The sequence below is a fragment of the Pseudophryne corroboree genome, chromosome 5 (assembly GCF_028390025.1).
Source record: "Pseudophryne corroboree isolate aPseCor3 chromosome 5, aPseCor3.hap2, whole genome shotgun sequence".
Lineage (NCBI taxonomy): Eukaryota > Metazoa > Chordata > Amphibia > Anura > Myobatrachidae > Pseudophryne > Pseudophryne corroboree.
The window spans coordinates 71,974,083-71,987,894 of NC_086448.1; the positions used below are offsets into that span (position 1 = coordinate 71,974,083).

Genomic DNA, 13,812 nt, shown 5'->3' on the forward strand with positions numbered 1-13,812 from the left:
TGGAGGATCTGCTGCAGCAGCTGCATTTAAATTAACCCAATTTTTACAAGTTAATTAAACCAGCTATTTTCATCTTATTGTATTTCAGGCTCCCTTAAATAGGCCTGCCTGCAAGTAAATCACAACAGATTTACTCCCTAATAACGGTGACGTATTCATTTACTTAAATTATGACCCACACAATACAATAAAGTAACTGAGCATCAATTTTACACAGTCAATTACATGTGTAGTTCTTTATGTCTAAAGAAGCCTAAGTAATGTGAAGCACACGGCCCGCGTTCTCAGCCCGGTGCCCCATAGAGGGCAGTTTCCGTGGCAACGCACTCTCTTTCAGGATTAGCCTAACCCCCTGATTGCACATCATTAGGTGTCATTAAATAAAATTTAAATATGAACTTCAACATACTACTTAAGAAGGAAGTCTTTTCATGTGCAAAAAACAGGTGTTCCAGGGTAAGATGCTAGACAGGCCAGGAATACATTATCTGCCTAATAATTTCTCCAGAGAAGACCCAAATAATTGCACCCGCGTTCTGTGTAGAACACAATATGTTTGGGAATAATCAGATGCAAGGAACACGCATAACAATTGCTACCGTAAGTGTGTACAGAATGCAGAGATCTCTGAGCAAGCGGAACGGACAAAATCTGGGAAATATATTGGCCATTGTTTTGCTTAAAGGGGAAGTTTTGTTATTTCTGTGTAGGATCTGTGCAACGGCCGTTTGACTTTTATTCTTTAGTAGATGTGACCCTTTAATCTCTTCATTAACTTAACAACAATGGATGTCCAGATACGGAGCAAAACGTTTATGGAAACTGCTACGTTGCTCACACTCACACGCAGGTAATTGGGTAATCAATCCGATTCCAAGCGTTATAGTACAGTTTGGAAGTTGTAAGCCAAATTCTGGTCCTGTTACAGCATCTTTTTCCGCACAGTTGTCTGTGCACCAGATTTAATAAATCTCCGGTTGTGCCTGAATCATCATCTATAGAGCGGTAGCTGATTTATAGATTTACGTTAAAATTTGATATTTAAGTAAATGTACGTTGCTTTTTTGATATGCGCAGGAAACGCACAGCGCACGTGCGGATGTTTCGCAACGTCTCTTGCAGTGCCCCAAAATCTGCAGCAGTGGATCACAGAAGCCGTCAGTGGTCGTCTTTATACTTAAGATGCCCCCTGCGGCTTTTGTTTAATTTCGCACAGCCGGTGCGTGCAAAGACGCTGTGCCATTGGTGTACACCTTTGAATTTGCCCGTGTCAGTAACCCTAATGCAGTAATCCTACATAGAAGACGTATTTATTTTGTTCTTTAACCTCTTCACTGCTGAAGGTTTTCTCCATCCTTTGCTAAGGCCATTTTTGCGCTGGTCACATATAATCATCAATCTGACACATTTTTTAATTACCCACACCAGGTTATGCTTTGCCTTTTTCAGAAGACTTTGGCCCAGATTTATCAAGCCTTGGATTGTGATAAATTGCACAGTGGTAAAGTAGCAACCAATCAGCTTCTAATTGTCATTTTTTTCAAACAAGTCCTGTAACATGACAGTTAGCAGCTGGTTGGCTGGAACTTTATCACCGTGCAATTTCTCACTCTCCGAGGCTTGGTAAATCGGGGCCAGAGTTTTCAGAAAATTAAATTAGTCTTTGCTACTTCCAGCATGACCAACTGACAAATGGAATCTACTCAATATGATTATTAAAGTGTTTTTTGTTTTTGTTTTTTATTTAAATTTCAAGAAAGGGAACTACTGTACATGTGTATTTTTTTTAATTTCTTTTTATTTTACATGCCCCAAAGAAATAACTTGTGACTCTTGCTACGGCATTAATCCACCGTCCCAAAAAAACAGGATTCTACAGGTTTTCATAACATAATCTGAACATTTGTTTATTTTATGGTAATTTTAAACATCTTGGTTTAAATGCCTACAATATATAGGAATAATAGGGTAGCCCAACAAGGCCTACCATTTTTTTTTGAAACTAGAATAGCTACTGCATTAAATGAGGTGTCGCTGGGCGGGATGTACTAATGTGAAAATGCGGTAAAAACCCTGCTTTCAGGGTTTTTACTGCAATTTCATATGTACTTACCTCCGGGTCTCCGCTGCACAGGGTAACGTCAGCCTTTGCTGGCGTTACCCGCTAGAAGCCTATGCAGCGTCTTCCGCAGTGCGATGTGGAAACTGTTCCGTGACAGAAGCCTCCCTGCTTGATGCAGTCAATTTACAGACAATCAAAATCCCAACGGTCAAAATACCGACAGCAATTGACCGACGTTCAAAATCCCGACAAGGTCAAAATACCGACTTGTAAAATGTCAACAGGTCAAATGCCGACATAAGTTTTTCATGATTTTTTCATTGAAACCGACTTGTTCATACTTTACCATCCCAGTGGACTTGGAGGGGGAATATAATAGTGTGCCGAGCGCAGTGAGCCATGCGAGGGGATGCGGTACACTTATATGGTGTCCATGTCGACCTATGTCGACATACACACACAAAAATTATGAAACCCTCATGTCGGCATTTTGACCTGTCGACATTTTACATGTTGGTGTTTTGACCTTGTCGGGATTTTGACCGTCTGTCAATTGCTGTCGGGATTTCGCCGCTGGTCTACGCATTTGCAGACTACCTGGATCATGGACCCAGAAGTCCAGCAGCCACATCGCATCGCAAAAGGCAACGGTCCTTTGCAATACTGATTGCATAGGTTAGTACATATGTGATTAGTATCAATGTGGTAAGTAACAGGATGGTACATCCCAATCCCTGTTGTTTTTTATTTTTTAACACAAGATTAGTGAGTTCTGGGCATTAGCTCTCACCATTCTATGTGATGGCAAGACAGCAAGAAGATGAAGGCAATGTCGGAGTGCTGACAGAGCTCAGAGGGGTGTTCCAAATCCTTTTGTGTTGTGTGGCTGTGGTTGCCATGGTAATCCAAAACTATAAATAATTAATAGCAGCCTGAAGATAACTGGTAAATACAAACATACATCTTTTAGCCTGCTTCAATGTTTATTATTAACATAAGATTGATACTTTAGCTTAGAAAATAATTTAGCATGATAGTTTAAAGTGTCATTTATTATCCTTTAGCATTTGGCTGGAGATCATACTTTTATCATTTTTTATCTTTGTGTCGGAACCTTTGCATCTTTTTCCCTGCAATATCGACGTATGCTTCGAATTTGAGTATGTCTTATACGTGTACCTTAGCTATTATGTAATTGGAAAGTCCTGCTGGCTACCGCACTTGCTTTGGCACATATAATTCAGCGGAGCTGGAAATAATGAGGATTTGTGACGCATGTGTAAGTGTAACATGCAGTCAGCGCTACACTTCTCTGTTTGGAAATCTTGTCTCCTCCCTATGTGAATATTTACAGTGCTACAGAAAATTGCACACGTGTCTTCTATGAATGAGGTGGATATTACTACCCTAGGTATATTTTGTTTTCCCCCAGGCACTCACATTTACTCAATGCATTGTGGGTTTCAACTCCAGTCCTCAAGTGTTGCCAACAGGTCATGTTTTTAGGATTTCTGTATATACTAACCAAGCCAAATGGATTAACTCACCTATGCATAATAAATTAAATCCTGAAAACATGACTGAGTAGGGAATAATGGAGGATTTGGAGTCGAAAACCACTTCAGTAGACAGATCGTGTTTGAGCAAGTGTGGAGAACTCCTTTTGGAACTTGCTCTGAATTTCATCTGCTTTTACGGAACAGTGTGTGACCACATTGCACAGATCTGGTTGGTTGAGCACTGCGCCGAACCTCTAGACCGCAGTTCTGCCGCTTACACCGCCCGGTGGATAGAGTCAGCGGTGGAGGTCCTTGTTTGAACATATTTTTTCTTGATTGCCATTCCCCATGAAATCTAACTTAAATAGATTGTATTTGTATTGGGTACGATTTGGTCATTCATGCAATGATTGGTCAGTGCGGTTGACTTGAATGAATTGCCCAACTCAAGTCATTGACCTTGTTTATTGTAGATATAAGATTACACTGATGTTTGTGTTGCAAAGTGATAAAGCAGCCATATATTCTGCTGTGAAAAATCAAACGCTACTGCAGTGGAAATCTTTAGCGGTTCTGAGTGTTGCGTAAATGCAGGACAAGCACGCCCATAGAAGCTGATCCACTGTGTATGTGATGGCATTGCTGATGGATGCTAATTAATAAATGTAGCCCTCAGTCACGTCATCTTCCCTGTTCATCACTCACATCTACCCAGGAGCAGGTGTATCATCTACTCCTTCCACTGCTGATTTGTGCAGAAAGTCACTGTTCCCACTAGTACGCAACTGCTGTACATGGACTAAGTGCGACTCGCATACGCTCTATGTCATTGTGTTGCCCGTAATTGTGCTAAGTTTCCAGTGCATTGACCGGCGCGTTTGCAGTTTGCTAGAAAATCAAAGCTCTATCTGTAATCAGAATTGTTTGCTTTTAGGACCTTTATTGTGTGGTGAAGGGACAACTTTAAGTTTTACTAAGCATCTTCCATTTTTTTATTTTTCAGGTTAATTTCCTTCCAAGAGTTTGTAGCATTTGAGTCTGTCCTGTGTGCGCCTGATGCGTTATTCATGGTGGCCTTCCAGCTCTTTGACAAAACTGGAAAAGGAGAAGTAACATTTGGTAAGCATAGGTTTATTTTTTATTTTTTTTAACCAAAATTTTAGCAATTTCTGAATATGTGACATACAGATATATAGGGGTATATTCAATTGAAGTCGAAAACTTCCGTCTGTCGAAAAGACTGCAGTTTTCGACTTTTGAAGGTCGAATCCTGATTCGACCTATTCAATATATCCCTAAATTTTTCGACAAGTCGATGAATTCGACTTGTCGAAAAGCACGTGGATCGGCGGAATAGCTGCCGATCCATGTGCTTGTGTTGAAAACGGGGCCGGCCCCCTTTTCGACCATCTCAGTCCAACATCAAAAGATGTCGGACTGAGATGCGGACCCAGAGGAGGAGAGGGGGGGGGGAGCCGCAGGGAGCACGCTGCTGGAGCCGGGTGGAAGCTGCCAGCTGTCCCCCGCTGATCTCCCCGTGGCTCGCCGCCCTTCTCCTCCTCTGCGTCCCATCTCAATTTGACTTGAAAAAGTCTAATTAAGATGGGATTGAATAGGGGTTGTCGGATCCATTCCGACAAATACATGTCGGAATGGATCCGACTTTAATTGAATATACCCCATAGAGTGGGAGCAATTTATAACATCAAATATTTAAAGACCAATGTTTTAGATTAATACTGTATATACCAAAGGCTGAATAATGAATAATGTGCATGGAATAACGTGGTATACTCAAGTATAAAAATGTAGCTTACGCCTCTGCTGCAAGTTGTCATGTTAAAAGGGAGATGCTTCTTCACAGAACAAATAGAGCTGGACTGATAGGCTTACTAAGATGCACTATGGACTGGTGGATTTAGACACTAGGCGGAGCCAGCGATGTCACAGCGGCTTAACACACTGTAGCTGTGTAGTGTTTTAGTTTTGTACCAGATCTCATTAGCGCAGCAATGGTAAAGATGTGGGAGGGGCTTAATGGTCTAATTATGAAGAGAGGTAAGGCATTACTTTGTTTATAGATCTAATATTAATCTTGACACATTCTAATTTCCCTTTATGAATGTATTCTCAAGATATAAATGGTTGCTAAAATATGTTTACCTTTTTTTTTTTTTTTTAAGTTATGGAAGTTAAACTTCATTGAACTTTGCTTTGCATTTCATGAAGAAGCAGTAGTTTTATGTACTTGGTGTATTATACTTCTTAGTGTTTTGATTAGTATGTATTATCGACGGGTGCCTGGGTAAAACAGCTTCTGCTAAAGAGGTCCTTAACAGGCACTATGGATCGTGGAAATCGGGAGTGTTGCTGGTAGAATTTAAACCATTGCATGGTAGTTATGCTTGAGGCACCGCGATCTGGCGATGCCTCGGTACACCTATCGGTGTATTAACACATAGAGGAAGATTTATCAGATCTTGTAGAGAGATAAAGTACTCAGGGGTCTATTCACTGAGCCTTGGTTGGAGATAGTCGCTGGAGATACAGTACCAGCCAATCAGCTCCTAACTGCTATGCCACAGGTTGGGTTTTACAAATGACCGTTATACCCCTTTCAGACAGAGAAAAGAACCCGGTAATTTCCCGGCTCTAGAAGGGTGACCCGGGTTTTTTTCTGTCTGAAGGGCAACACGGGACTGAATTCCCGGTACTTCAACCTGGGTTTTTCCCGTATCGTACACGGGTTGCCGGCTGTCTGAAAGGGTCCGACCCGGGATTTTAGAAATGGGTCGCGGTTAACAGCGCTGATTGGCTGAGCTGACGGGCCACTGGTGTTGGCGTCTGAGGTCACAATTGTGCTGCAGGGGAGACAGATGAGAGAGACAGCATGGTGCACTGGAAGGAGGAAGAGATAAGGGAGCTGCCGCCTCCTCTTCACATAAGACTGTGCCAGGTAGCACAGTGCAAGCAGCTGCATCAGGCTCTCATTTGCTGTGTGAAACGGCAAAAAACAGCAAGAACTCAGGAACTCCGGGCTACTCAGCAGTAACTCGTCGGCCATGGTTAATGCAATGCTGTGATCAGTCACCACCCACTTTCATGACCTCATCTCGGTGTGCCATAAAAACAGTCCATTTCTTATGACACACAAGTCTATCGCAGGGCTGACACGGGTTCTGTCTGAAAGGGGTCGATCCGGGAATAATCCGGGTTAAATGTGCTGTGTGAAAGGGGGTTAGGAACTGTAACCTGGGTTTTTCCCGGCTTCACAAAACTGGAAAACACCCGGGAATTTGAGATTTTTCTGTCTGAAAGTGGTATTAGGGGCCGACTGGCTGGTACTTTATCTCCATCCAAAGCTTGGTAAATAGATCTCTGAGCAACAGCTCCTAGCTGTCATTTTCAAACACAGCCTGTACCATGACAGTTGGCTCTTCATCTCTCTCCAAGTTTTGATATCCCCTAAAGTTTTTATATTACCTACAATAATGCTGCTGCAGAATAATGCAAAATAGAGGAGCACCGCCCTCGTAAACTAGACAGATTGTATAATAAGGAAGATTACTATAAATCCACCACATTCATTTGCATCTCCTTCCACACTCACATAATTTCTGCTTTTGAAACACCTTTTTCTGTTTTTTGTTTTTTTGTTTTATTTTTTTGGAAGGGGGGATTATAAATACAGTAAATGCTGTAAATAAACGTCCTCCCTGAAACATGAATTTGCCTCTCGGTAATGTCGAAACTCATCACCACATCTGCAGCACTTATCTTATTCCTCTGGACCTGCATATCTACAGCTATGTTGTCTTTCTCGAACTCAAAAATATAATAATAATAATAATAATAATAATAATAATAATAAAAGATGCACACACAACTGGATGTGTGTAACTATTGTGTGTGTTCTAACTTCTAACAAAGGAGTACATTTCCTTACAAGCATACAGTGACTGGTGCTAGGTTGTAGATAACAAATATTCACATTCAAAAATTGTGATTAGTGTATAAACAGGGCATAATTAGACACAGTAAAAAAAATTTTTTTTTTTAAAAGTTGTCTTTACTATGGCAATCTGTGTACAGCGACACTGGGAACATCACTGTCTTCAAATAATATTTCAGATGTGCAGGAATTTTTAAAATGTAGAAGTTGTATAGTCACTCATCAGAATATATAAATGAGATGGTCACATTCCTGGTACGAGAATATGAAGCTCGTTGTCTGAGAAAAAGTTTTAATGTAATATTTTTTTATCCATGCATCTTGGCTAACACGTGGTAAGGTATAGAAGCCACTAGTGTGGGCAGCCCTTAAACCACTATAGATACCAGCGGTATGATCTCAATTCTGCCATAATTAGCTATCTGCAAGATGGCCGCGCTCTGTAAAAATAAAAAAGTCTGTGATTATAGAACCTCTTAAAGCTGATATGGTTGGGATATTGGTAATACGTTGCAGCACCCAGTGACCATAGTCTGTGTGGGTAGCAACTGTTGGGCAATAAGTCACAAGTGCTCCTGTTTTATTTTATTTTTTAAGTAGTAATGCCATATGGATACTACACCTATGGCTGCCAACTTCTTCAGTCCAGTAGTCTTCTGCTCGTCTGGTTATTTAGCTTACCACTTCACCTTTTTGACTTACTTTTAAGGCTTCTCCTACTTCTATCTTTAGTTATCATCTTGGCACATAAGCAAGTCCCCCATCTTTGTGCTTGGCTGCCATTTTGGCACTTAGATGTAGGCACATAAAATAAATAAGCACATTGATATCGGTTGTCTGTCTTTATAATGGTGCACGGACTACAAAAGGGCCAGACTTTTGGCCAAATGTCAGCTAATCCGTGCAGGGTTCTGGAGGTATATTGAGTCTATAAGCTGTGTTCTCATAATTGTTGGTCCGGGGCCTTAAATGTCCACCTTCTCTGCCGTTTATATTTTCTTTAAACAAACGCGTTTACATTTATGAAAGTCTGTAGGAATCTCATCAGAACGTATTCTATTTAATTTATGAAGCTGAACCGCTTGACTTGGGAAGAGTTCGACATCCGTAATTGTCTTCATTGGCTCCAATGCACTTTGTTGAGAACTTTGTGTAGGAAACCTTTTGAATTAGCGTCTCCTTCACATGTATAATTCAATCCAGTCAGTGTCAAACCGGGGAGAGATGTGTCACTTTGAATAGAACAACATTAGGGCAATTTTCTTAGCTGTATACAAAAGTGATCTTCCCACACAACATTCAATAAAACCTCAGCAATTTTCCCTTAAGTACAGTGTTCATGTAAATACGACATGTTAATTGTCTTCACTTCTATGGCGGCTTTATTAAAACCTAAAAGTTAAGTAAAATTGGAGTACGTCCATGTTTGCGCTATTGTGTGTGCACATGTTATGGCTTATTATGCATATATGTTGGCGAAACAGTAAAAAGTCCATGATGAGACATTCCCCTTATTAGAAGTGTAAAGGATGACTTAGGTTTTTATTTTTAATTTGAAGCTTCTGTTTTAATATTGTGCATATCTAGTCTATAATTTCCTGTTCATGTTCGTTCAACCATAATTAATTTAACCCTCAGGTTCTTGTAAAGCAATTTACATATCGCCCTTATTCGCCTTGGACCTGTCGGGAGCCACTGCTCTATAATATTATTGCGAGAGTATGGACAATTTCCCAGTGCACTCGTATTCAGAGTTTGCTGTCTGGGTGCAGATAACCATAAATTAAGTATTAAACTCAACAGACAGCATGAAAGCACATAAAGCCAAAATAGTGTTTTAAATAAACAGAACAGACTTTAATTTCATGGAAACATCAATTTTTGTTAATTAAAAACACAATTTTGGCCTTAATGCAGATCTGCGAGCGCTTCCATACTGACTGGTGAGTGTGTGCACTTCTACCTGCCATTATTGTATATATGTTATCAGATGTAATTTGGGAGACATAGCTCCGAGCCCTGTGCTGCCTCTCTGGATCAAGCCAGGAGTACTCAACCTGCATTGTATCTCAGACTGGTTCAGATTTTTTGGTGTCCATAACGTGGTGCACCGCTATGTACACCTATGATACGGTTACCATATACCCCTAGTTATGTTGGCGGTAAATCTGTTTATTGTTCTCATTGGTGTTAATACGGGAGCCAGCTGACCTTTTTGTGTTGCAATAAATCCTGCTACTGCTGCACCCCAGTCTGTAAAATTTGAACCAAAGTAATAATTTAGGGGGACATTTACTAAGCAGTGATAAAAGTGGAGAAGTGAGCCAGTGGAGAAGTTGCCCTTGACAACCAGTCAGCATTGACGTAACATTTATAATTTGCATACTATAACAGTATACAGAGCAGCTGATTGGTTGAAATGTGCAACTTTTCCGCTGGCTCACTTCTCCACTTTTATCACTGCTTAGTACATGTCCCCCTTAGTGTTAGTGAACTGCCCAAAAGCAACCAATCTGTGTATTAATTGAGCATGTACAGACACAATGACAAGTCTCTTATACAATTTCATATCTTGTGGACCAACGCATTTCGCAGTGAGTGGCTCATCCAGTTTTATGCCTGTCTCATTACTAGGACATCACTGAGGCATGAGTCACTTTGTATCTTGTGTCTCTAGTTGCTAGTGAACTGATCAGCTGAGTATTTCTTAAGTCGTTATTATTGTTTATTTGTAAGATGACACAAAACTACGCAGTGAAGTACAGTGGGAATGAAAAGACATTCAAATATACCACATACAACAGAACAAGTATATAGACAAGGTTAATGAAGGCGACACAGACAGCGACGGCGCTTAAAGTATATTGGGCTCTTCCTGTGACCACTTAGCTCCTACTGTCTCTACCCTTACCCAATAGACTATGTGGGATTCCTGTTAAAGATGGAACTTGAGCTGGTTAGGATAGGCCATTGAATGAAGTTCTTGAAGGATTGAGTGGTAAGAGAGAGTTTGGTCTGGCCAGGGTGGAGAGTTCCATAATTGTGGATCAGCACAAGAGAAGTCTCTGAGGCCGGAGTAACAGGTGTTTACCAAAGAGGAGGAAAGGTGTAGATCAGGGGAACGTCGAGGCCGGAGTAAAAGGTGTTTACCAAAGAGGAGGAAAGGTGTAGATTAGAGGAACATCGAGGCCGGAGTAAAAGGTGTTTACCAAAGAGGAGGAAAGGTGTAGATCAGAGGAACATCGAAGATGACTTCTTCCACTGCATGTAGACAAAATGTATTTATTTATTTGACAGTTTAATATATAGCGCAGTAAGTTCCGTTGCACTTTACAAATGACAAGATGCTGTTACAGATGGAAAGGTGGGTGGGGGGTTGGGACTGGACTGCACACCCTAATTTTAAACATAAGCTTTGATACCTTGGTGAGACTTGTAGTGCCACACAGAAAATAAGTAAAATGCAGGTGTACACTCTAAGCACTAAGAATACTAGTAATCTATATATTAATTCTATAAGGTTTTATTACTGAGACCTATTTTGAGAGAACGGCTGAACGTAAAAACATGGTTGAGGTATCAAAAAAAAAAAAAAAAGTATTAGACACATCTACATACTAAGAGAAAAATTTAATTGGAACAACGGTTTGGGCGTTGCGGAGGGGCAAAGTTCCCATGTAAATCTATGGAAGAAGCGTGCGCAAGCAAGTTTACATTTGTTGCTTAATATGAGTTTATTCTTAAAACACAAAAACAAAAAAAACAACTCAGTATAATAAAACTAAGTAAAAACTCTACTATTTAACATGGAGTAAAAATTGAGGTTCTAAGCACAATTTCGGCCAAAAATGCGGTCCCACCTACCACATCACATAGTGATCTCATCAGGTGGGTACCAAAAATCCCTAATGCCTGACACACTATATACATTTATCCAGGTCTTACCTATTATAGTGCCCATTCTAATATGTAAACCACAAATGCAGGTGTAGATCAGAGGCACATCAAAGATGACTGCTTCCACTGTATGTAGAGAGATACCATTACAGAGGTGTTGGGTGTGCAAATACATTGAATTATGGGGTAAAAAATACAGAAGCGTCAGGTTGTACTTTTTTATAGACCTAATGGACCTATAAGAAGAAAACGTTTTACATTAAACTGATTTTTCTTACAGTCAGCCAAATTCCGAAAAAAGTTATTTTCACACCCCTACCACAGTTTTCAAATGCAGGTCTTTCCATAGCGATTGTGGCTCTGTCCGTTGCATTTAGTGCAAGAAGGCTTGGCGTGACTTGGTTCTTTTGTGTCGGAAATGAAGAATCCGCTTTACATAATTAAGTCCATGGTCTATAAGAAAAAAAATCTCTGCATAAAGTCAAAGTGCTGTTTAGTTACTTTTCCCCTTTACTTTTCTTTGCAGAGGATGTAAAACAAGTGTTCGGCCAGACCACTATTCACCAGCATATACCATTCAACTGGGACTGTGAGTTCGTCCAGCTGCACTTCGGTAAAGACCGGAAAAGGCTTTTACCGTATGCTGAATTCACTCAGTTTCTGCTGGTGAGTATTGAAGCCATCATGGTTTTTTATCTGTTTACGCTTTGTTTTGTTTTTTTGTAAATTGTTTGGTTGCATGATTAATTCATTTTATAACATTATTAAGTAAGTAATCTTTTCTTCCTTACTAAGATATCTAGTATCTGCCTCTAGGGAGCATCTTTACCACCTTTTATTTCTTTTTCCCATTGTGGTAATAAATGGGATAAGTTGGTCAATATAATTGATATTACATTTTTGAACCCCTCACTATATCATGTCAGCCACTCTTGGCTAACTGGAATCTGGGGAGTGTATCTTGCCCGTTTTCCATTACATTCCTCTCTAAGCATGATAGTTAAGACGTTACAAGTCCAACTTAAAAAAAATAAATAAAAAAAATTGAAGGGACAGATGTAATTAGCTGCTGTGCTTACCGCGCTGATGTCTTCTCCAGGCTATAACACCTAGACCTATTCAATTACAAGGCTATTTGCTGGCACGGTAAGTCTACAGCTCACAAGCATTAATCCATAGATTCCATGTTAAGTGCCCGAAACTACGGGTTAACACTGGTAGCCCGGTTAAGAGCAGAAAGCCCTACTTACCGCAGGTATCTGTTACAATTGAGGAGGGTGCGGACAGAGAGCCACGGTAAGTTCAGCCTGTACACTGCAATTAAATAGCCCCGAGCACAAGCTACAAGCTCGCAGTAAGCACCGCAGGTAATTATATCTGGAGTTTGTATATTCTCCCTTTGCTTGCGTGGGTTTCCTCTGGGTACTCCGGTTTCCTCCCGCAATCCAAAAATTTACTGGTAGGTTAATTGGCTCCCAACAAAATTAACCCTAGCGTGAATGTGTGTGGTATAGAATATTGGGGGTCATTCCGAGTTGATCGTAGCTATGCTAAGTTTAGCACAGCTACGATCGTTAACTCAGATATGCGGGGGGGACGCCCAGCACAGGGCTAGTCACCCCGCATGTCAGTGCCGGCTCCCCCGCACAAATACAAAAGCACGCACACAGGCAATGCCTTTGTATTTGAGGAGTAACTCCCGGCCAGCGCAGCTCCTGACACATCACACTGCCACCGCGGGCCCCCCCCCCCAACAGTTACCGCCGTCGTTCAGCCCCTCCTGCCTAGCGACCGCCTCTGTCTCAGAGGTGAACGCTAGGTAACGAAAGCTGGCATGCGCAGTTACGACCCGATCGCTGCTCTGCAACAAACTGCAGCGAGCAATCGGGTCGGAATGACCCCCATAGAGTGTAAGCTCCACTGGAGCAGGGACTGATGTGGATGGCCAAATGTTCTCTGTAAAGCGCTGCGGAATATGTGTGTGCTGTCTAAATAACTGGTAGTAATAATAATAATAATATTACAGGTATAACTGACGCCTACGACCAACATTTCCTGGTTATTCACCATTTACTGAGCGTAAAGACTCCATGAAAGCTGCATTATGCATGGCTGTAAACATGCACCAGTCTGTGATCAAGAAAGGAAAGTTCTTGTAAGGCTTTTAAGATCCCTCAAACTACTTTATTTTGCAAGCGGAGTTAGGGAGCGCTGAGCCCAGAAGCTAGCACTCTACATATTCGGAGTTGACGTTAATGGTCAGCTGGAAATACAGCCTTAAATAGAGGCCAAAACCATTGTGACGGAGAGGCCAGCTTATAACCCAAAGGCGTACCTATGATGGAATAAGTTCCTTTTGGTGCTCTGTTATGCCAGGTGAAATTCCTGGTGCTGAATGATGG

At 41.1% G+C, this 13,812-nt stretch overlaps 1 protein-coding gene across 4 annotated transcripts in view; it reads left to right on the forward strand.

Annotated features, from left to right (window-relative positions):
* SLC25A13 (solute carrier family 25 member 13) overlaps nt 1-13,812 on the forward strand; it is a 267,392-nt gene that overhangs the window by 123,800 nt on the left and 129,780 nt on the right. For all 4 annotated transcript variants that reach the window (XM_063921355.1, XM_063921354.1, XM_063921356.1 and 1 more), the window contains exons 4-5: nt 4,565-4,680; nt 11,937-12,076. In XM_063921355.1, the coding sequence (XP_063777425.1) occupies nt 4,565-4,680; nt 11,937-12,076 (256 nt within the window). The remainder of the gene's footprint in view (nt 1-4,564; nt 4,681-11,936; nt 12,077-13,812) is intronic.